Source organism: Vidua macroura, unplaced genomic scaffold, assembly GCF_024509145.1.
Source record: "Vidua macroura isolate BioBank_ID:100142 unplaced genomic scaffold, ASM2450914v1 whyUn_scaffold_182, whole genome shotgun sequence".
Classification (NCBI taxonomy): domain Eukaryota; kingdom Metazoa; phylum Chordata; class Aves; order Passeriformes; family Viduidae; genus Vidua; species Vidua macroura.
In genome coordinates this window covers 27,138-51,857 of record NW_026530568.1, presented here as the reverse complement: position 1 = coordinate 51,857, position 24,720 = coordinate 27,138, and the positions used below count along the sequence as shown (strand labels likewise).

General features: G+C 46.0%; 1 protein-coding gene across 1 annotated transcript; it reads left to right on the top strand.

Annotated features, from left to right (window-relative positions):
* Positions 1-278: 278 nt before the first annotated feature.
* On the top strand, positions 279-23,997 carry DNAJC27 (DnaJ heat shock protein family (Hsp40) member C27). Its single transcript, XM_053969344.1, has 7 exons — positions 279-433; positions 748-830; positions 5,403-5,472; positions 13,796-13,963; positions 23,040-23,213; positions 23,344-23,439; positions 23,763-23,997. Exons 1-7 carry the CDS (start codon positions 347-349, stop codon positions 23,886-23,888), a joined length of 804 nt encoding a protein of 267 aa, XP_053825319.1. The 5' UTR covers positions 279-346; the 3' UTR covers positions 23,889-23,997.
* Positions 23,998-24,720: the final 723 nt, after the last annotated feature.

The following is a 24,720-nucleotide window of genomic DNA, read 5'->3' as shown; positions in this document are numbered from 1 at the left end:
CAGGGACAGGGACAGAGGGACAGAGGGACAGGGATGGGGACAGAGGGACAGTGACAGTGACACGTGACAGCGACACGGGACACGTGACCCCCCCCCCCCCCCCCCCCCGTTTTGGCGCCCCCTGGCGGACGCTCCTCCCCCGCCACCGCCCAAATCTCGCCCGATCCCCTCCGCGCACGCGCCTCAAGTCTCGCGAGAACTCGCGCGGCACGGCCGGGCCGAGGCGGAAGCGCCGCTCCGCCGCCATTGCCGCCTCCCTTCGGCCTCCGCCGCTCCCACCGGCACCGGAACCGGCGCCGGAAGCGGAACCGGCGCCGGAAGCGGCTCGCGGCGCCGCGGCCCCGCCATGGAGGCGAGCGCGGCGAAGCGGAAGGAGCCGCGCAAGGCGCTGCGGGTTAAAGTCATCTCCATGGGCAACGCCGAGGTGGGCAAGGTGAGGCGCAGCTATTGGCTGGCGGGCCGTGAGGGGCAGGTGGGCCGACCAATCAGGAGCGCGGGAGGGCGGGCGCTTCGGCACGGCCAATCAGCAGCCGGCATAGCCTTGTTGTTGTCGCGATGGGCGTGGCCGCGCGGTGATTGACGGGCGCGTGGGCGGAACGCGCGGCTCTGATTGGCTGGTGGCGGGGAAGGGGGGCGGGGCCCGGCGGCGTGTCGGCATTCCCGAGGTGTGGAATTTTTTTTGGGATTTGGCGGGAAACGCGTGGCGGGCGGGATTCGCGCGGGAACGGGCGGCGTTTTCCCGCGCAGAGCTGCATCATCAAGCGCTACTGCGAGAAGAGGTTCGTGCCCAAGTACCTGGCGACCATCGGCATCGACTACGGCGTCACCAAGTGAGGGCGCGGGAACGACGGCGGCCATGGAATAACGGGAATTGCGGCGGGAATGACGGGAATGACGGCGGGAATGACGGGGATAACAATAGGCGGCGGGAATAACGGGAATAATGGCGGGGATAACGGGGATAACAATAGGGAATAATGGAGATAACGGCGGGGATGGAAACGGGAATGACGGCGGGGATGGAAACGGGAATGACAGCTCGGATAATGGGAATAATGGCGGGGATAACGGGGATAACAATAGGGAATAATGGAGATAACGGCGGGGATGAAAACGGGAATGACGGCGGGAATAACGGGAATAACAGCTTGGATAATGGGAATAACGGCGGGGATGGAAATGGGAATAACGGTGGCGATGGAATAATGGGAATTGCGGCGGGAATGACGGCGGGAATGACGGCGGGAATAACGGGAATGACGGCGGGGATAATGGGAATGACGGCGGGGATGGAAACAGGAATGACGGCGGGAATAATGGGAATAACAGCTTGGACAATGGGAATAATGGCGGGGATGGAAACGGGAATGACGGCGGGAATAATGGGAATGACGGCGGGGATGGAAACGGGAATGACGGCGGGAATAAGGGGAATAATGGCGGGGATGGAAATGGGAATGACGGCGGGAATAATGGGGATAACGACGGGGATAATGGTGGGAATGAAAACGGGAATAACGGCGGGGATAACGGGAATAATGGCGGGGATAACGGCGGGAATAACGGCGGGGATGGAAACGGGAATGACGGCGGGAATAACGGGAATGACGGCGGGGATGGAAACGGGAATGACGGCGGGGATAACGGGGATAACAATAGGGAATAATGGAGATAACAGCGGGGATGGAAACGGGAATAATGGCGGGGATAACGGGGATAACGACGGGGATAATGGTGGGAATGAAAACGGGAATAACGGCGGGGATAACGGGAATAATGGCGGGGATAATGGCGGGAATAACGGGAATAACGGTGGGGATAATGGAGATAACGGTGGGGATAACGGCGGGGATAACGGCAGGAATAATGGGAATAATGGCGGGAATAATGGGAATAACAGCGGGGATAACGGCGGGAATAACGGCGGGAATAACGGGGATAACAATAGGGAAGAATGGAGATAACGGCGGGGATGAAAACGGGAATATCGGCGGGAATAATGGGAATAACGGCGGGAATAACGGGGATAACAATAGGGAAGAATGGAGATAACGGCGGGGATGAAAACGGGAATAACGGCGGGAATAATGGGAATAACGGCGGGAATAACGGGGATAACAATAGGGAATAATGGAGATAACGGCGGGGATGAAAACGGGAATAATGGCGGGAATAATGGGAATAACGGCGGGGATGGAAAGCGGGAATCGCGGCGGGAATAACGGCGGGAAAAACGGGGATAACAATGGGGATAACGGCGGGGATAACAACGGGAAAATGGGAATAACAGCGGAAATAACAGGGATAACGGCAGGAATAACGGCAGGAATAATGGGAATAATGGGGATAATGGTGGGGATAACGGGAATAACAATGGGGATAACGGCAGGAATAACGGCGGGAATAACAATGGGAATAACGGTGGGAATAATGGGAATAACGGCGGCAATAACGGTGGGAATAATGGGAATAACGGCGGGGATAACGGGAATAACAGCGGGGATAATGGAGATAACGGCGGGGATGAGAACGGGAATAACGGCGGGGATAACGGGAATAACGACGGGGATGGAAAGCGGGAATCGCGGCGGGAATAATGGGGATGATGAGATAATGGATTTATGGGATTTATGGGATAATGGGATGATGGGATGATAGGATAATGGGATAATGGGATTTTTGGGATAATGGATTTATGGGATAATGGGATGATGGGATGAGATGGGATGATGGGATGGGATGGATTGGATGGGATGATGGATTTATGGGATGATGGGGTTTATGGGATGATGGGATGATGGTATGGATTGGACGGGATAATGGGATAATGGATTTATGGGGTTTATGGGATTTATGGGATAATGGGATGGTGGGATAATGGATTTATGGGATAATGGGATGATGGGATGGGATGGATGAGATGGGATGATGGGATAATGGATTTATGGGATGATGGGATTTATGGGATGATGGGATGGATTGGATGGGATAATGGGATAATGGATTTGTGGGATGATGGGATAATGGGATAACAGGATGATGGGATGATGGGATAACGGGATGGATTGGATGGGATAATGGATTTGTGGGATGATGGGGTTTATGGGATAATGGGATTTATGGGATAACGGGATGGATTGGATGGGATAATGGGATAATGGATTTGTGGGATGATGGCGTTTATGGGATAATGGGCTTTATGGGATAACGGGATGGATTGGATGGGATGAGATGGGATAATGGATTTATGGGATAATGGGATTTATGGGATAATGGGATGATGGGATGAGATGGCATAATGGGATGGATTGGATGGGGTAATGGGATGATGGGATAATGGATTTATGGGGTTTATGGGATAATGGGATGGGATGGATGGGATGGGATGATGGGATAATGGGATAATGGGATTTTTGGGATAATGGATTTTTGGGATAATGGGATGATGGGATGAGATGGGATGATGGGATGGGATGGATTGGATGGGATGATGGGATGATGGATTTATGGGATGATGGGATTTATGGGATAATGGGATGATGGGATGAGATGGGATGGGATAATGGGATAATGGATTTGTGGGATGATGGGGTTTATGGGATAATGGGATTTATGGGATAATGGGATGGATTGGATGGGATAATGGGATGATGGGACAATGGATTTATGAGGTTTATGGGATTTATGGGATAATGGGATTGATGGGATAATGGATTTATGGGGTTTATGGGATTGATGGGATAATGGGATGATGGGATAATGGATTTATGGGGTTTATGGGATAATGGGATGATGGGATAATGGGATTGGATGGGATGATGGGATAATGGATTTATGGGATTATGGGATTTATGGGATGATGGGATGATGGGATAATGGATTTATGGGATGAGATGCGATTTATGGGATAATGGATTGATGGGATGATGGATTTATGGGGTTTATGGGATTGATGGGTTAATGGGATGATGGGATGATGGATTTATGGGGTTTATGGGATTGATGGGATAATGGGATGATGGGATGATGGATTTATGGGGTTTATGGGATTGATGGGATGATGGGATGATGGGATAATAGATTTATGGGGTTTATGGGATTGATGGGATAATGGGATGATGGGATAATGGATTTATGGGGTTTATGGGGTTTATGGGATGATGGGATGAGATGGGATGATGGGATAATGGATTTATGGGATGAGATGCGATTTATGGGATAATGGATTGATGGGATAATGGATTTACGGGGTTTATGGGATTGATGGGATAATGGGATAATGGATTTATGGGGTTTATGGGATTGATGGCATAATGGGATGATGGGATGATGGATTTATGGGGTTTATGGGATTGATGGCATAATGGGATGATGGGATGATGGATTTATGGGGTTTATGGGATTGATGGGATAATGGGATGATGGGATAATGGATTTATGGGATTATGGGATTTATGGGATGATGGGATGATGGGATAATAGATTTATGGGGTTTATGGGATTGATGGGATAACGGGATGATGGGATAATGGATTTATGGGATTGATGGGATAATGGGATGATGGGATAATGGATTTATGGGGTTTATGGGATGCTGGGATGGTGGGATAATGGATTTATGGGGTTTATGGGATTGATGGGATAATGGGATGATGGGATAATGGATTTATGGGATTATGGGATTTATGGGATGATGGGATGATGGGATAATAGATTTATGGGGTTTATGGGATTGATGGGATAACGGGATGATGGGATAATGGATTTATGGGATTGATGGGATAATGGGATGATGGGATAATGGATTTATGGGGTTTATGGGATGCTGGGATGGTGGGATAATGGATTTATGGGGTTTATGGGATTGATGGGATAATGGGATGATGGGATAATGGATTTATGGGGTTTATGGGATTGATGGGATAATGGGATTGATGGGATAATGGGATAATGGGATAATGGATTTATGGGATTGGATGGGATAATGGGATGGTGGGATAATGGATTTATGGGGTTTATGGGATAATGGGATGATGGGATGGTGGGATAATGGATTTATGGGATTTATGGGATTGATGGGGTTTATGGGATTTATGGGATAATGGATTTATGGGATTTATGGGATTGATGGGATAATGGGATGATGGGATAATGGATTTATGGGGTTTATGGGGTTTATGGGATTGATGGGATAATGGATTTATGGGATTTATGGGATTGATGGGATAATGGGATGAGCAAGAACAACCTCAACTTCTCCCAGCGTCCCTTCCCTTGAAACTCAGAACCGATTCCCACCCAGAATTCCCACCCGGGAATCCCGAGCTTCCAAATCCGCGGGGAATTCCCGGATTCCGCGGGGATTTTTCCCGGAATTCCCGGAATTCCGACGCCTTTTCCAGGGTGCAGATCCGGGACCGGGAGATCAAGGTGAACATCTTCGACATGGCCGGACACCCCTTCTTCTACGAGGTCAGAATTCCCAAAATTCCCCCGGAAAATCGGGAATTCTCCCCCTCGGCCTCTTCCCGACTTCTCCTTGAACATTCCCAGGGATTTTCTGGGAATTCTTTCCCAAATTCCTCCCCTTTTCCAGGGAATTTTTTCCCATTTTTGATTTTTTTTTAGTGAATTTTTCCCATTTTTTTTTTTTTTTTCCCCAGTGAATTTTTTTCCTGTTTTTTTCCTTATTTTTCCCCCTATTTTTTCCCCCCTGATTTTCTTTTTCCCTGATTTTTTTCCCTCTGGATTTTTCCCTCTTTTTTTTTTTTCCAGTAAATTTTTTCCCTATTTTTTTTTTTTTTGCTCCTGGATTCTCTTTTTCCTTTTTTTTTTTTTTTTCCCCAATTTTTTCCCCAATTTTTTTAAATTTTTTTTCCTCCTGGAATTTTTCCCCTGAATTTTTCCCCTGTTTTTTTTTTTTTTTCCTGTTTTTCTTTTTCCTTGAATTTTTTTTCCTTGAATTTTTTTCCCTGATTTTTTTTGCTCCGGATTTCTTTTTTTCCTTGAATTTTTCCCCCCGGAATTTTTCCCCCCAGAATTTTTCCCCCCGGAATTTTTTCCCCTCTGATTTTTTTTCCCTGGAATTTTTCCCCTGATTTTTTTTCCCTGGAATTTTTCCCCTGATTTTTTTTCCCTGGAATTTTTCCCCTGGTTTTTTTTCCCCATTTTTTTTTCCCCCTGGAATTTTTTCCCTTGAATTTTTTTCCCAGGAATTTTCCCCTGTTTTTTTTCCCATTTTTTTCCCCTGGAATTTTTTTCCCTAAATTTTTTTCCCTGATTTTTTTTCCGTGAATTTTTCTTTTCCCCTGAATTTTTTCCCTGAATTTTTTCCCCTCAATTTTTTCCCCTCAATTTTTTCCCCTGAATTTTTTTCCCCCTGAATTTTTTCCCTCTGGATTTTTCCCTCTTTTTTTTTTTTCCCAGTAATTTTTTCCCTATTTTTTTTTTTATTTTTTGCCCCTGGATTCTCTTTTTCCTTTTTTTTTTTTTTTTTCCTGAATTTTTTCCCCAATTTTTTAAAATTTTTTTTCCTCCTGGAATTTTTCCCCTGAATTTTTCCCCTGTTTTGTTTTTTTTTCCTGTTTTTCTTTTTCCTTGAATTTTTTTTTTCCCCTGATTTTTTTTCCCTGAATTTTTTTGCTCTGGATTTCTTTTTTTCCTTGAATTTTTCCCCCTGGAATTTTTTCCCCCCGGAATTTTTCCCCCCTGAATTTTTTCCCCTCTGATTTTTTTTCCCTGGAATTTTTCCCCTGGTTTTTTTTCCCATTTTTTTCCTGGAATTTTTCCCCTGAATTTTTTTCCCTGGAATTTTTCCCCTGTTTTTTTTTCCCATTTTTTTCCTGGAATTTTTTCCCTTGAATTTTTTTCCCAGGAATTTTTCCCCTGGTTTTTTTTCCCATTTTTTTCCCCCTGGAATATTTTTCCCTAAATTTTTTTCCCTGATTTTTTTTCCGTGAATTTTTCTTTTCCCCTCAATTTTTTCCCTGAATTTTTTCCCCTGAATTTTTTTCCCCCTGAATTTTTTCCCTAATTTTTTCCCCCTGAACTTTTTTCCTGAATTTTTTTCCCAGAATTTTTCCCCTCAATTTTTTTCCCTGAATTTTTTCCCCCTCAATTTTTTTCCCTCAATTTTTTCCCCCTCCATTTTTTTCCTGAATTTTTTTCCCTGAATTTTTCTCCCCTCAATTTTTTCCCCTTCATTTTTTCACTTAAATTTTTTTCCCCTCAATTTTTTTCCCCTGAATTTTTCCCCCTGAACTTTTTTCCTTAATTTTTTCCCATCCTTTTTTTCCCCCTCAATTTTTTCACCTCCATTTTTTTTCTGAATTTTTTTTCCTGTTTTTTTTTCTTTTTCCCCTCATTTTTCCCCCTGGAATATTTTCCCCCGGGAATATTTTCCCGTTTTTCCCCGCTCCTCTCCCAGGTGCGGAACGAGTTCTACCGGGACACGCAGGGCCTCAATTTCCCTTTTCCCCTCTATTTTCACCCCACATTTTTTAATGATTTTTTTTTCCCCGGAATTTTACTTCCCTGAAATTTTTTCCCCTCAATTTTTTTCCCCTCAATTTTTTCCCCTCATTTTTTTCCCCTCAATTTTTCCCCCTCAATTTTTTTTCCTTAATTTTTTCCCTGAATTTTTCCCCTTGAATTTTTTCCCTGAATTTTTTTTCCCCCAATTTTTTTCCTGAATTTTTTTTCTCCTGAATTTTTCTCCCCTCAATTTTTTCCCCTTCATTTTTTCCCTTAAATTTTTTTCCCCTCAATTTTTTTCCCTCAATTTTTTCCCCCTGAACTTTTTTTCCTTAATTTTTTCCCATCCTTTTTTTCCCCCTCAATTTTTTTCCCCTCCATTTTTTCCCTGAATTTTTCCCTCTGAATTTTTTCCTCTCAATCATTTTCCCCTAAAATTTTTTCCCCCTGAATTTTTCTCCCCTCAATTTTTTTCCCCTGATTTTTTTCCCCTCAATTTTTTCCCGGAAATTTTTCTTCCCTGATTTTTTTCCTCCTGAATTTTTTTCCCCCTAAAATTCTTTCCTCTGCAATTTTTCCCCTCAATTTTTTCTCCTCCATTTTTTTTTTCTGAATTTTTTTTTTCTGATTTTTTTTTCATTTTCCCCTCATTTTTCCCCTGGAATTTTTTCCCCCTGGAATATTTTCCCTGAATTTTTTTTTCCCCATTTTTTTTTCCTGAATTTTTTTCCTAAATTTTTTCCCCCTGAATTTTTCTCCCTTAAATTTTTTTCCCCTAAATTTTTTTCCCCTCAAATTTTTTCCCCTCAATTTTTTTCCCTCAATTTTTTCCCCCTGAACTTTTTTCCTGAATTTTTTCCCATCCTTTTTTTCCCCCTCAATTTTTTCCCCTCCATTTTTTTGCCCCGAATTTTTTTTAATGATTTTTTTCCCTCAATGTTTTTCCCCCTGGAATTTTTTTCCTGAATTTTTCCCCCTGAATTTTTTTCCTTAATTTTTTCCCCTCAATTTTTTTCCCCTGAACTTTTTTCCTGAATTTTTTCCTAAATTTTTTCCCCCTGAATTTTTCTCCCCTAAATTTTTTTCCCTCCATTTTTTTTCCTGAATTTTTCCCCTGAATCTTTTCCACCGAATTTTTTTCCCCTGATTTTTTTTCCTTAATTTTTCCCCTGAATTTTTCCCTGAATTTTTTCCCCCTGAATTTTTTTCCTTAATTTTTCCCCCTGAATTTTTCTCCCCTGAATTTTTTTCCCTCCATTCTTTTCCTGAATTTTTTCCCCCTGAATTTTTTCCCTCAATTTTTTTCCCTGAATTTTTCCCCCTGAATTTTTCCCCCTCAATTTTTTCCCTACATTTTTTCCTCTCAATTTTTTCCCCTTGAATTTTTGCCCTGAATTTTTTTTTCCCCCAAATTTTTTTTGCCTGAATTTTTTTTCTCCTGAATTTTTCTCCCCTCAATTTTTCCCCCTTCAGTTTTTCACTTAAATTTTTTTCCCCTCAAATTTTTTCCCCTCAATTTTTTCCCCTCAATTTTTTCCCCCTGAACTTTTTTCCTTAATTTTTTCCCATCCTTTTTTTCCCCCTCAAGTTTTTCCCCTCCATTTTTTTGCCCTGAATTTTTTTTTAATGATTTTTTTTCCCTCAATGTTTTTCCCCCTGGAACTTTTTTCCTGAATTTTTCCCCCTGAATTTTTCTCCCCTGAATTTTTTCCCCTCAATTTTTTTCCCTGAATTTTTTCCCCTCAAATTTTTTCCTTAATTTTTCCCCCTGAATTTTTCTCCCCTAAATTTTTTTCCCTCCATTTTTCCCCTCAATTTTTTTCACCTGAATTTTTTCCCCTCAGATTTTTTCCTCAATTTTTCCCCCTGAATTTTTTCCCTGAATTTTTTCCCCCTGAACTTTTTTCCTGAATTTTTTTTCCCAGAATTTTTCCCCTCAATTTTTTCCCTCAATTTTTTCCCCCTCAATTTTTTTCCCTCAATTTTTTCCCCCTCAATTTTTTTCCCTCAACTTTTTCCCCCTCCATTTTTTTCCTGAATTTTTTTCCCTGAATTTTTCTCCCTTAATTTTTTTTCCCCTCAATTTTTTTCCCCTCAATTTTTTTCCCTCAATTTTTTCCCCCTGAACTTTTTTCCTTAATTTTTTCCCATCCTTTTTTTCCCCCTAAATTTTTTCCCCTCCATTTTTTCCCTGAATTTTTCCCTCTGAATTTTTTCCTCTCAATCATTTTCCCCTAAAATTTTTTCCCCCTGAATTTTTCTCCCCTCAATTTTTTTTCCCCTGATTTTTTTCCCCTCAATTTTTTCCCTGAAATTTTTCTTCCCTGATTTTTTTCCTCCTGATTTTTTTTCCCCCTAAAATTCTTTCCTCTGCAATTTTTCCCCTCAATTTTTTTCTCCTCCATTTTTTTTTTTCTGAATTTTTTTTTTCTGATTTTTTTTTCATTTTCCCCTCATTTTTCCCCTGGAATTTTTCCCCCCTGGAATATTTTCCCTGAATTTTTTTTCCCCCATTTTTTTTTCCTGAATTTTTTTCTCCTGAATTTTTCTCCCCTCAATTTTTTCCCTCAATTTTTTCCCCCTGAACTTTTTCCCTTAATTTTTTCCCATCATTTTTTTCCCCCTGATTTTTTCCCCTCAATTTTTTTTCCCTCAATGTTTTTCCCTCAATTTTTTCCTGAATTTTTCCCTCTCAATTTTCTCCCCTCAATTTTTTTCCCCTACATTTTTTCCCCTCCATTTTTTTTCCCCTTAATTTTTTCTTTTTCCTTTTTTTTTTTTCCATTTTCCCCCTGGAATATTTTTCCCCCTGGAATATTTTCCCGTTTTTCCCCGCTCCTCTCCCAGGTGCGGAACGAGTTCTACCGGGACACGCAGGGCCTCAGTTTCCCTTTTCCCCTCCATTTTCACCCCACATTTTTTAATGATTTTTTTCCCCTGATTTTTTTTCCCCTCAATTTTTTTTCCTTAATTTTTTCCCCTGGAATTTTTTCCCCTTGAATTTTTGCCCTGAATTTTTTTTTTTCCCCCAAATTTTTTTTTCCTGAATTTTTTTTCTCCTGAATTTTTCTCCCCTCAATTTTTTTCCCTTCAGTTTTTCCCTTAAATTTCTTCCCCTCAATCTTTTTCCCCTAAATTTTTTTTCCCCTGAATTTTTTCCCCTCTGGAATTTTTTTCCCCCTGGAATATTTTCCCGTTTTTCCCCGCTCCTCTCCCAGATGCGGAACGAGTTCTACCGGGACACGCAGGGCCTCAGTTTCCCTTTTCCCCTCCATTTTCACCCCAGATTTTTTAATGATTTTTCATTTTCCCCTCATTTTTCCCCCTGGAATATTTTTCCCCCTGGAATATTTTCCCGTTTTTCCCCGCTCCTCTCCCAGGTGTGGAACGAGTTCTACCGGGACACGCAGGGCCTCAGTTTCCCTTTTCCCCTCCATTTTCACACCACATTTTTTAATGATTTTTCTTTTTCCCTCCATTTTTCCCCCTGGAATATTTTCCCGTTTTTCCCCGCTCCTCTCGCAGGTGCGGAACGAGTTCTACCGGGACACGCAGGGCCTCACTTTCCCTTTTCCCCTCCATTTTCACCCCAGATTTTTTAATGATTTTTTTTTTTCCCTGAATTTTTTTCCCTCAATTTTTTTCCTTAATTTTTTCCCCTGAATTTTTTTCCCCCTGAATTTTTTCCCTGAATTTTTTTCCCTGAATTTTTTCCCCCTGAACTTTTTTCCCAGAATTTTTCCCCTCAATTTTTTTCCCTGAATTTTTCTCCCCGAATTTTTTTTCCCCTGAATTTTTTTCCCCTGATTTTTTCCCCTCAATTTTTTCCCTGAAATTTTTCTTCCCTGATTTTTTTCCTCCTGATTTTTTTTCCCCCTAAAATTCTTTCCTCTGCAATTTTTCCCCTCAATTTTTTCTCCTCCATTTTTTTTTTTCTGAATTTTTTTTTTCTGATTTTTTTTTCATTTTCCCCTCATTTTTCCCCTGGAATTTTTCCCCCCTGGAATATTTTCCCTGAATTTTTTTTCCCCCATTTTTTTTTCCTGAATTTTTTTCTCCTGAATTTTTTTCCCCTCAATTTTTTTCCCTCAATTTTTTCCCCCTGAACTTTTTCCCTTAATTTTTTCCCATCATTTTTTTCCCCGATTTTTTCCCCTCAATTTTTTTCCCTCAATGTTTTTCCCTCAATTTTTTCCTGAATTTTTCCCTCTCAATTTTCTCCCCTCAATTTTTTTCCCCTAAATTTTTTCCCCTCCATTTTTTTTCCCCTTAATTTTTTCTTTTTCCTTTTTTTTCCCCCTCATTTTTCCCCCTGGAATATTTTTCCCCCTGGAATATTTTCCCGTTTTTCCCCGCTCCTCTCCCAGATGCGGAACGAGTTCTACCGGGACACGCAGGGCCTCAGTTTCCCTTTTCCCCTCCATTTTCACCCCAGATTTTTTAATGATTTTTTTCCCCTGATTTTTTTTCCCCTCAATTTTTTCTCCTTAATTTTTTCCCCTGGAATTTTTTCCCCTTGAATTTTTGCCCTGAAATTTTTTTTTTCCCCCAAATTTTTTTTTCCTGAATTTTTTTTCTCCTGAATTTTTCTCCCCTCAATTTTTTTCCCTTCATTTTTTCCCTTAAATTTCTTCCCCTCAATCTTTTTCCCCTAAATTTTTTTTCCCCTGAATTTTTTCCCCTCTGGAATTTTTTTCCCCCTGATTTTTTTTTTTTTTTTTTTTTTTTCCATTTTCCCCCTGGAATATTTTCCCCCTGGAATATTTTCCCGTTTTTCCCTGCTCCTCTCGCAGGTGTGGAACGAGTTCTACCGGGACACGCAGGGCCTCAGTTTCCCTTTTCCCCTCCATTTTCACCCCACATTTTTTAATGATTTTTTTCCCCTGATTTTTTTTCCCCTCAATTTTTTTTCCTTAATTTTTTCCCCTGGAATTTTTTCCCCTTGAATTTTTGCCCTGAATTTTTTTTTTTCCCCCAAATTTTTTTTTCCTGAATTTTTTTTCTCCTGAATTTTTCTCCCCTCAATTTTTTTCCCTTCAGTTTTTCCCTTAAATTTCTTCCCCTCAATCTTTTTCCCCTAAATTTTTTTTCCCCTGAATTTTTTCCCCTCTGGAATTTTTTTCCCTCTGGAATATTTTCCCGTTTTTCCCCGCTCCTCTCCCAGGTGCGGAACGAGTTCTACCGGGACACGCAGGGCCTCAGTTTCCCTTTTCCCCTCCATTTCCACCCCAGATTTTTTAATGATTTTTTTTTCTTTCTCCCCTCATTTTTCCCCCTGGAATATTTTTCCCCGGGAATTTTTTCCCCGCTCCTCTCCCAGGTGTGGAACGAGTTCTACCGGGACACGCAGGGCCTCAGTTTCCCTTTTCCCCTCCATTTTCACCCCACATTTTTTAATGATTTTTTTTCCCATTTTCCCCCTGGAATATTTTCCCCCTGGAATATTTTCCCCCTGGAATATTTTCCCGTTTTTCCCCGCTCCTCTCCCAGGTGCGGAACGGGACACGCAGGGCCTCAATTTCCCTTTCCCCCTCCATTTTCACCCCAGATTTTTCAATGATTTTTCATTTTCCCCTCATTTTTCCCCCTGGAATATTTTTCCCCCTGGAATATTTTTTCCCCTGGAATATTTTCCCGTTTTTCCCCGCTCCTCTCGCAGGTGCGGAACGAGTTCTACCGGGACATGCAGGGCCTCAGTTTCCCTTTTCCCCTCCATTTTCACCCCACATTTTTTAATGATTTTTCATTTTCCCCTCATTTTTCCCCCTGGAATATTTTTCCCCCTGGAATATTTTTCCCCCGGAATATTTTCCCATTTTTCCCCGCTGCTCTCGCAGGTGCGGAACGAGTTCTACCGGGACACGCAGGGCCTCAGTTTCCCTTTTCCCCTCCATTTTCACCCCAGATTTTTTAATGATTTTTCATTTTCCCCTCATTTTTCCCCCTGGAATATTTTTCCCCCTGGAATATTTTTCCCCCTGGAATTTTTTCCCATTTTTCCCTGCTCCTCTCGCAGGTGCGGAACGGGACACGCAGGGCCTCAGTTTCCCTTTTCCCCTCCATTTTCACCCCACAATTTTTAATGATTTTTTTTCCCATTTTCCCCCTGGAATATTTTCCCCCTGGAATATTTTCCCCCTGGAATATTTTCCCGTTTTTCCCTGCTCCTCTCGCAGGTGCGGAACGGGACACGCAGGGCCTCAATTTCCCTTTCCCCCTCCATTTTCACCCCACATTTTTCAATGATTTTTCATTTTCCCCTCATTTTTCCCCCTGGAATATTTTTCCCCCTGGAATTTTTTCCCCGCCGCTCCTCTCGCAGGTGCGGAACGAGTTCTACCGGGACACGCAGGGGGTGCTGCTGGTCTACGACGTCGGCTCCAAGGAATCCTTCGAGGCGCTGGAGGCGTGGCTGGCCGAGATGCGCCGCGAGCTGGGGCCCCACGGCGCCGGCCTCGACAGCGTCGTCGTCGCCGTCTGCGCCAACAAGGTCCCCGGGAACGCTCGGAATGCCGGGAACGCCGCGGGGCCTTCACGGGGATCGGGGCATGAGGGGATCCTGTGGGAATTTGGGAATTTTGGGGATGTTCATGAGGATCTGGTCATGGATGGATCCTGTGGGATTTTGGGGATTGTGGAGGTGTTCACGGGGATCGGGGCATGGTTGGATCCAACCGGATGGGAATTGTTGGAATTCCAGGAATGCCGGAGGCTTTCACGGGGATCTGGTCATGAGTGGATCCTGTGGGAATTTGGGGATTGTGGAGGTGTTAACGGGGATCGGGGCATGAGTGGATCCTGTGGGAATTTGGGAATTTTGGGGATATTCATGAGGATCTGGTCATGGATGGATCCTGTGGGATTTTGGGGATTGTGGAGTTGTTCACGGGGATCTGGTCATAGTTGGATCCAACCGGATGGGAATTGTTGGAATTCCAGGAATGCCGGAGGCTTTCACGGGGATCTGGTCATGAATGGATCCTGTGGGAATTTGGGGATTGTGGAGTTGTTCATGGGGATCTGGTCATGGTTGGATCCTGTGGGAATTTGGGAATTTTGGAGGTGTTCATGAGGATCTGGGCATGGATGGATCCTGTGGGATTTTGGGAATTATGGAGATGTTCACGGGGATCTGGTCATAGTTGGATCCATCAGGATGGGAATTGTTGGAATTCCAGGAACACCGGAGGCGTTCACAGGGATCTGGTCATGGATGGATCCTGTGGGAATTTGGGAATTTCGGAGATGTTCATGAGGATCTGGGCATGGATGGATCCTGTGGGAATTTGGGAATTTTGGAGGTGTTCATGAGGATCTGGTCATGGATGGATCCATCAGGATGGGAATTGTGGGAATTTTGGGAGTTGTGGAGATCTTCACGGGGATCTGGGCATGGTTGGATCCTGTGGGAATTTGGGAATTCTGGAGATGTTCATGGGGATCTGGTCATGGTTGGATCCTGTGGGATTTTGGGAATATCAGAGTTGCTCCCGGGGATCTGGGCATGATTGGATCCTGTGGGATTTTGGGGATTTTGGAGGTGTTAACAGGGATCTGGGCATGGTTGGATCCTGTGGGATTTTGGGAATTTTGGAGTTGTTCACGGGGATCTGGTCATGGTTGGATCCAGCGGAATGGGAATTGTTGGGATTCCGGGAATTCTGGAGTTGTTCCTGGAGATCTGTTCATGATTGGATCCAGCAGGATGGGAATTCCAGGAGTTCTGGGAATGCCGGAGGCGTTCATGAGGATCTGGGCATGGTTGGATCCTGTGGGATTTTGGGAATTTTGGAGGCGTTCATGGGGATCTGGTCATGGTTGGATCCTGTGGGATTTTGGGAATTTTGGAGGTGTTCATGGGGATCTGGGCATGAGTGGATCCTGTGGGAATTTGGGGATTGTGGAGGTGTTAACGGGGATCTGGTCATGGTTGGATCCTGTGGGAATTTGGGAATTTCAGAGTTGTTCACGGGGATCTGGTCATAGTTGGATCCAACCGGATGGGAATTGTTGGAATTCCAGGAATGCCGGAGGCTTTCACGGGGATCTGGTCATGAGTGGATCCTGTGGGATTTTGGGGATTGTGGAGATGTTCATGGGGATCTGGGCATGAGTGGATCCTGTGGGAATTTGGGGATTGTGGAGGTGTTAACGGGGATCGGGGCATGAGTGGATCCTGTGGGATTTTGGGAATTGTTGGAATTTTGGAGACGTTCACGGGGATCTGGTCATGGTTGGATCCAGTGGGATTTTGGGAATTTCGGAGATGTTCCCGGGGATCTGGTCATGGTTGGATCCTGTGGGAATTTGGGGATTGTGGAGTTGTTCATGGGGATCTGGTCATGAATGGATCCTGTGGGAATTTGGGAATTTTGGGGATGTTCATGAGGATCTGGTCATGGATGGATCCTGTGGGAATTTGGGGAATTTTGGAGATGTTCATGGGGATTTGGTCATGAATGGATCCTGTGGGATTTTGGGAATTTCGGAGATGTTCATGAGGATCTGGTCATGAATGGATCCTGTGGGATTTCGGGGATTGTGGAGATGTTCACGGGGATCTGGTCATAGTTGGATCCAACCGGATGGGAATTGTTGGAATTCCAGGAATGCCGGAGGCTTTCACGGGGATCTGGGCATGAGTGGATCCTGTGGGAATTTGGGGATTGTGGAGGTGTTCATGGGGATCTGTTCATGGTTGGATCCTGTGGGATTTTGGGGATTGTGGAGGTGTTCACGGGGATCTGGTCATGGTTGGATCCTGTGGGATTTTGGGAATATCAGAGTTGTTCATGAGGATCTGGTCATGGATGGATCCTGTGGGAATTTGGGAATTTTGGAGGTGTTCATGAGGATCTGGTCATGGTTGGATCCTCTGGGATTTTGGGGATTGTGGAGATGTTCACGGGGATCTGGTCATGAGTGGATCCTGTGGGAATTTGGGGATTGTGGAGATGTTCATGGGGATCTGGGCATGAGTGGATCCTGTGGCAATTTGGGGATTGTGGAGGCGTTAACGGGGATCGGGGCATGAGTGGATCCTGTGGGATTTTGGGAATTCTGGAGTTGTTCACAGGGATCTGGGCATGGTTGGATCCTGTGGGATTTTGGGAATTTTGTAGGTGTTCATGAGGATCTGGTCATGGATGGATCCTGTGGGATTTGGGGAATTTTGGAGGCGTTCACGGGAGTCTGGTCATGGTTGGATCCTGTGGGATTTTGGGAATTCTGGAGATGTTCAAGGGGATCTGGTCATGGATGGATCCATCAGGATGGGAATTGTTGGAATTCTGGGAGTTGTGGAGATGTTCACGGGGATCTGAACATGGTTGGATCCATCAGGATGGGAAGTGTTGGAATTTTGGGAATTTTGGAGGCGTTCACGGGAGTCTGGTCATGGTTGGATCCATCAGGATGGAAATTGTTGGAATTTTGGGAATTCTGGAGTTGTTCATGGAGATCTGTTCATGATTGGATCCAGCAGGATGGGAATTCCAGGAGTTCTGGGAATGCCGGAGGCGTTCATGAGGATCTGGGCATGGTTGGATCCTGTGGGATTTTGGGAATTTTGGAGGCGTTCATGGGGATCTGGTCATGGTTGGATCCTGTGGGATTTTGGGAATTTCGGAGATGTTCATGAGGATCTGGTCATGGATGGATCCTGTGGGAATTTGGGAATTTTGGAGGTGTTAACAGGGATCGGGGCATGAGTGGATCCTGTGGGAATTTGGGGATTGTGGAGGTGTTAACGGGGATCGGGGCATGATTGGATCCTGTGGGAATTTGGGAATTTTTGGAGATGTTCCCGAGGATCTGGTCATGGTTGGATCCTGTGGGATTTTGGGAATATCAGAGTTGTTCCCGGGGATCTGGGCATGATTGGATCCTGTGGGATTTTGGGGATTGTGGAGGTGTTAACGGGGATCTGGTCATGGTTGGATCCTCTGGGATTTTGGGAATATCAGAGTTGTTCCCGGGGATCTGGGCATGATTGGATCCTGTGGGATTTTGGGAATTTTGGAGGCGTTCATGAGGATCTGGGCATGGTTGGATCCTGTGGGATTTTGGGAATTTTGGAGGTGTTCATGGGGATCTGGGCATGGTTGGATCCTGTGGGAATTTGGGGATTGTGGAGGTGTTCACGGGGATCTGGTCATGGTTGGATCCATCAGGATGGGAATTGTTGGATTTCCAGGAACACCGGAGGCGTTCACAGGGATCTGGTCATGAATGGGTCCTGTGGGAATTTGGGAATTTTGGGGATGTTCATGAGGATCTGGTCATGGATGGATCCTGTGGGAATTTGGGGATTGTGGAGTTGTTAACGGGGATCGGGGCATGAGTGGATCCTGTGGGATTTTGGGAATTGTGGAGGTGTTAACGGGGATCGGGGCATGAGTGGATCCTGTGGGATTTTGGGAATTTTGGAGGTGTTAACAGGGATCGGGGCATGAGTGGATCCTGTGGGATTTTGGGAATTGTGGAGGTGTTAACGGGGATCGGGGCATGAGTGGATCCTGTGGGATTTTGGGAATTTTGGGGATGTTCATGAGGATCTGGTCATGAATGGATCCTGTGGGATTTTGGGGATTGTGGAGGTGTTCACGGGGATCGGGGCATGAGTGGATCCTGTGGGAATTTGGGGATTGTGGAGGTGTTCACGGGGATCGGGGCATGAGTGGATCCTGTGGGAATTTGGGAATTTTTGGAGATGTTCCCGGGGATCTGGTCATGGTTGGATCCTGTGGGATTTTGGGAATATCAGAGTTGTTCCCGGGGATCTGGGCATGATTGGATCCTGTGGGATTTTGGGGATTGTGGAGTTGTTCACGGGGATCTGGTCATGGTTGGATCCTGTGGGATTTTGGGGATTGTGGAGATGTTCACGGGGATCTGGTCATGAGTGGATCCGGTGGGATTTTGGGGATTGTGGAGGTGTTCACGGGGATCTGGTCATGGTTGGATCCATCAGGATGGGAATTGTTGGAATTTTGGGAGTTGTGGAGATGTTCCCGGGGATCTGGTCATGAATGGATCCTGTGGGAATTTGGGGATTTTGGAGGTGTTCATGGGGATCTGGGCATGGTTGGATCCTGTGGGATTTTGAGAATTTTGGAGGCGTTCATGAGGATCCGGGCATGGATGGATCCATCAGGCTGGGAATTGTTGGAATTTTGGGAATTTTGGAGGCGTTCACGGGGATCTGGTCATGGTTGGATCCTGTGGGAATTTGGGGATTGTGGAGATGTTCATGGGGATCTGGTCATGGTTGGATCCTGTGGGATTTTGGGAATATCGTAGTTGTTCACGGGGATCTGGTCATGGTTGGATCCTGTGGGAATTTGGGGAATTTTGGAGATGTTCATGGGGATTTGGTCATGAATGGATCCTGTGGGATTTTGGGAATTTTGGGGATGTTCATGAGGATCTGGTCATGAATGGATCCTGTGGGAATTTGGGAATTCTGGAGTTGTTCACGGGGATCTGGTCATGGATGGATCCATCAGGATGGGAATTGTTGGAATTTTGGGAGTTGTGGAGATATTCCCGGGGATCTGGTCATGAATGGATCCTGTGGGAATTTGGGAATTGTGGGGATGTTCATGAGGATCTTGTCATGGATGGATCCTGTGGGAATTTGGGAATTTCGGAGTTGTTCACGGGGATCTGGGCATAGTTGGATCCTGTGGGATTTTGGGAATTTTGTAGGTGTTCATGAGGATCTGGTCATGGATGGATCCTGTGGGATTTTGGGAATTCTGGAGATGTTCACGGGGATCTGGTCATAGTTGGATCCATCAGGATGGGAATTGTTGGAATTTTGGGAGTTGTGGAGATGTTCACGGGGATCTGAACATGGTTGGATCCATCAGGATGGGAAGTGTTGGAATTTTGGGAATTTTGGAGGCGTTCATGAGGATCTGGTCATGGTTGGATCCTGTGGGAATTTGGGGAATTGTGGAGATCTTCACAGGGATCTGGTCATGGTTGGATCCGGTGGGAATTTGGGAATTTTGGAGGCGTTCATGGGGATCTGGTCATGGTTGGATCCAGCAGGATGGGAATTGTGGGAATTTTGGGAGTTGTGGAGATCTTCACGGGGATCTGGGCATGGTTGGATCCTGTGGGATTTTGGGGATTCTGGAGATGTTCATGAGGATCTGGTCATGGTTGGATCCTGTGGGAATTTGGGAATTTCGGAGATGTTCACGGGGATGTGGTCATGAATGGATCCTGTGGGAATTTGGGAATTTCGGAGATTTCCCGGGTGTTTCCCATTCATTTCCCGTCCGTTTCCCGCTGATTTTCCGTCCGTTTCCCGCTGATTTCCCGGCCGTTTCCCTCTGATTTTCCCGCTGTTTATTCCCGTTCATTTCCCGTCCGTTTCCCGCTGATTTCCCGGCTGTTTCCCGCTGATTTTCCCGCTGTTTATTCCCGTTCATTTCCCGTCTGTTTCCCGCTGATTTCCCAGGTGTTTCCCGCTGATTTTCCGTGTGTTTTCTGTTCATTTCTGGCCGTTTCCCGCTGATTTTCCCGGTATTTCCTGCTGATTTCCCGTCCGTTTCCCTCTGATTTTCCCGCTGTTTATTCCCGTTCATTTCCCGGCTGTTTCCCGCTGTTGATTCCCGTCCGTTTCCCGCTGATTTTCCTGCTGTTTATTCCCGTTCATTTCCCGGCCATTTCCCGCCGCTGATTTCCCGGGTGTTTTTATTTCATTTCCCATCCGTTTCCAGCTGATTTTCCCAGGTGTTTTCCGTTCATTTCCCGGCCGTTTCCCGCTGATTTCCCGGGTGCTTCCCACTGATTTCCCGGCCGTTTCCCATTTGTTTTCCCGGCCGTTTCCCATTTGTTTTCCCGGCCGTTTCCCGCTGATTTTCCCGGGTGTTTTCCGTTCATTTCCCGGCCGTTTCCCGCTCATTTCCCGTTCGTTTCCCGCTGTTGATTCCCGTCCGTTTCCCGCTGATTTTCCCGCTGTTTATTCCCGTTCATTTCCCGGCCGTTTCCCGCCGCTGATTTTCCGGGTGTTTTTATTTCATTCCCGTCCATTTCCCGCTGATTTTCCCGCTGTTTATTCCCGTTCATTTCCCGGCCGTTTCCCGCTGATTTCCCGGCTGTTTCCCGCTGATTTTCCCGCTGTTTATTCCCGTTCATTTCCCGTCCGTTTCCCGCTGATTTCCCAGGTGTTTATTCCCGTTCATTTCCCATCCGTTTCCCGCTGATTTTCCCGGTGTTTTTATTTCATTTCCCATCCGTTTCCCGCTGATTTTCCCAGGTGTTTTCCGTTCATTTCCCGGCTGTTTCCCGCTGATTTCCCATCCATTTCCCGCTGATTTTCCCGCTGTTTATTCCCGTTCACTTCCCGTCCGTTTCCCGCTGATTTTCCCGGTGTTTTTATTTCATTTCCCGTCCGTTTCCCGCTGATTTTCCCGCTGTTTATTCCCGTTCATTTCCCGGCCGTTTCCCACCGCTGATTTTCTGGGTGTTTTTATTTCATTTCCCGGCTGTTTCCCGCTGATTTTCCCGCTGTTTATTCCCATTCAATTCCCGGCCGTTTCCCGCTGATTTTCCTGCTGTTTATTCCCGTTCATTTCCCGTCCGTTTCCCGCTGATTTTCCGGGTGTTTTTATTTCATTTCCTGGTCATTTCCCGCTGATTTTCCGGGTGTTTTTATTTCATTTCCCGGCCGTTTCCCACTGTTGATTCCCGGGTGTTTTTGTTTCATTTCCCGTCCATTTCCCGCTGATTTTCCTGCTGTTTATTCCCGTTCACTTCCCGGCCGTTTCCCCGCTGATTTTCCGGGTGTTTTCATTTCATTTCCCGTCCGTTTCCCGCTGATTTTCCCGGGTGTTTTTATTTCATTTCCCGGCCATTTCCCGCTGATTTTCGGGTGTTTTTATTTCATTTCCCGTCCGTTTCCCGCTGATTTTCCCGGGTGTTTTCCGTTCATTTCCCGGCTGTTTCCCGCTGATTTCCCGGCTGTTTCCCGCTGATTTCCCATCCATTTCCCGCTGATTTTCCTGCTGTTTATTCCCGTTCATTTCCCGGCCATTTCCCCGCTGATTTTCCCGGGTGTTTTTATTTCATTTCCTGGCCATTTCCCGCTGATTTCCCGGGTTTTTTATTTCATTTCCCGTCCATTTCCCGCTGATTTTCCCGGTGTTTTTATTTCATTTCCCGTCCGTTTCCCGCTGATTTTCCGGGTGTTTTTTATTTCATTTCCCGTCCGTTTCCCGCTGATTTTCCCGGGTGTTTTCCGTTCATTTCCCAGCCGTTTCCCGTTCATTTCCCGGCCGTTTCCCGCTGTTGATTCCCGTCCGTTTCCCGCTGATTTTCCCGCTGTTTATTCCCGTTCATTTCCCGTCCGTTTCTCGCTGCTGATTTCCCGGGTGTTTTTAGTTCATTTCCCATCCGTTTCCAGCTGATTTTCCCAGGTGTTTTCCGTTCATTTCCCGGCTGTTTCCCGCTGATTTCCCGGCTGTTTCCCGCTGATTTCCCATCGATTTCACGCTGATTTTCCGGCTGTTTATTCCCGTTCATTTCCCGTCCGTTTCCCGCTGATTTTCCCGGGTGTTTTTGTTTCATTTCCCGTCCGTTTCCCACTGATTTCCCGGGTGTTTTTATTTCATTTCCCATCCGTTTCCCGCTGATTTTCCAGGTGTTTTCCGTTCATTTCCCGGCTGTTTCCCGCTGATTTCCCGGCTGTTTCCCGCTGATTTCCATCCATTTCCCGCTGATTTCCCGGCTGTTTCCCGCTGATTTCCCATCCATTTCCCGCTGATTTTCCGGGGTGTTTTTATTTCATTTCCCGGCTGTTTCCCGCTGATTTTCCCAGGTGTTTTCCGTTCATTTCCGGCTGTTTCCGCTGATTTCCCGGCTGTTTCCCGCTGATTTCCCGGCTGTTTCCCGCTGATTTTCCGGGTGTTTTTATTTCATTTCCCGGCTGTTTCCCGCTGATTTTCCCAGGTGTTTTCCGTTCATTTCCCGGCTGTTTCCCATTCATTTCCCATCCATTTCCCGCTCATTTCCCGTCCGTTTCCCGCTGATTTTCCTGCTGTTTATTCCCGTTCATTTCCCGTCCGTTTCCCGCTGATTTTCCCAGGTGTTTTCCGTTCATTTCCCGGCTGTTTCCCGCTGATTTCCCGGCTGTTTCCCGCTGATTTTCCTGCTGTTTATTCCCGTTTCATTTCCCGTCAATTTCCCCGCTGATTTCCCGGGTGTTTTTTATTTCATTTCCCGTCTGTTTCCCGCTGATTTTCCGGGTGTTTTTGTTTAATTTCCCGTCCGTTTCCCGCTGATTTCCCCGGTGTTTTTATTTCATTCCTGTCCGTTTCTCGCTGATTTTCCTGCTGTTTATTCCCGTTCATTTCCCGGCCGTTTCCCGCTGATTTTCCGGGTGTTTTTATTTCATTTCCCGTCCGTTTCCCGCTGATTTTCCCACTGTTTATTCCCGTTCATTTCCCGGCCGTTTCCCGCCGCTGATTTTCCCGGTCGTTCTGTTTTGTTCCCGTTGTTGTTCCCGTTGTTGTTCCCGTTGTCGTTGCCCGTTGTTCCCGTTGTTGCCGCAGGTGGACGCGGGGAAGCTGCGCGTGGTGGACGAGAGCGAGGGCCGGCTCTGGGCCGAGAGCCGCGGCTTCCTCTACTGGGAGACCTCGGCCCAGAGCGGGGAGGGCATCCAGGAGATGTTCCAGGTGGGAACTCCCAGAATTCCGGCCGCAATCCCCGGTGGGAATGTGGGAGATGTTCCAGGTGGGAATCCAGGTGGGAATTCTGGGTGGGAATTCCTGGTGGGAATCCAGGAGATGATCCAGGTGGGGAATTCCCGGAATTCGGGGCGGGATTTCCAGGTGGGAATTCTGGTGGGAATTCCAGGAGATGTTCCAGGTGGGAACTCCCGGAATTCCGGGCCAGAATCCCGGTGGGGAATGTGGGAGATGTTCCAGGTGGGAATTCCAGGAGATGTTCCAGGTGGGAATCCAGGTGGGAATTCTGGGCCGGGAATCTCTGGTGGGAATCCGGGAGATGTTCCAGGTGGGAATGCCAGGAATTCCGGGCCAGAATTCCAGGCAAGAATTCCTGGTGGGAATAAATTCCAGGAGATGATCCCAGGTGGGAATTCCTGGGAATTCGGGGCGGGATTTCCAGATGGGAATCCTGGTGGGAATTCCAGGAGATGTTCCAGGTGGGAATTCCCAGTTGAAATCCAGGTGGGAATTCCCAGCTGGAATCTGGGTGGAATTCCCAGAATTCCATGTGGGAATTCCTGGTGGGAATGTGGGGAGATGATCCAGGTGGGAATTCCTGGAATTCAGGGTGGGATTTCCAGGTGGGAATCCTGGTGGGAATTCCAGGAGATGTTCCAGGTACGAACTCCCGGAATTCCGGGCCGGAATCCCCGGTGGGAATGTGGGAGATGATCCAGGTGGGAATTCAGGTAATTCCAGGCCAGAATTCCAGGTGGGAATTCCTGGTGGGAATAAATTCCGGGAGATGTTCCAGGTGGGAATTCCCGGAATTCCGGGCCAGAATTCCTGGTGGGAATCCAGGTGGGAATTCTGGTGGGAATCCCTGGTGGGAATGTGGCAGATGAGATGTTCCAGGTGGTAATTCCCGGAATTCCTGGTGGGAATGTGGGAGATGTTCCAGGTGGGAATTCCCAGAATTCCGGGCGGAATCCCCGGTGGGAATGTGGGAGATGTTCCTGGTGGGAATTCCAGGAATTCTGGGTGGGAATTCCCAGCTGGAATCAGGGTGGGAATTCCAGGACATGTTCCAGGTGGCAATTCCGGAATTCCGGGTGGGAATTCCAGGTGGGTCTGGAATTTTGGGAATTTTGGGAAACGGATCCGGGATTGTTGGAAATTGGATCCGGGATTTTTGGGAATTCGATCCGGGATTTTTGGGAAACAGACCCCGGGATTTTTGGGAATTGAATCCGGGATTTTTGGGAAATGGGTCTGGAATTTTTGGAGTTCTGGGAAATGGGCCTGGGGATTTTTGGAAATTGCATCCGGGATTTTTGGGAATTGGGTCTGGGATTTTTGGGATTTTTGGGAATTGGATCCCGGATTCTTGGGACTTGAATCCAGGAATCTTGGGAATTGGATCTGGGATTTTTGGGAATTGGATCTGGGATTTTTGGGATTGGTGGGCTGGGATTTTTTGGGAATTGGATCTGGGATTTTTTCAGGTACGGACCTGGGATTTTTGGGGATTGGATCTGGGATTTTTGGATTTTTGGGGATTGGA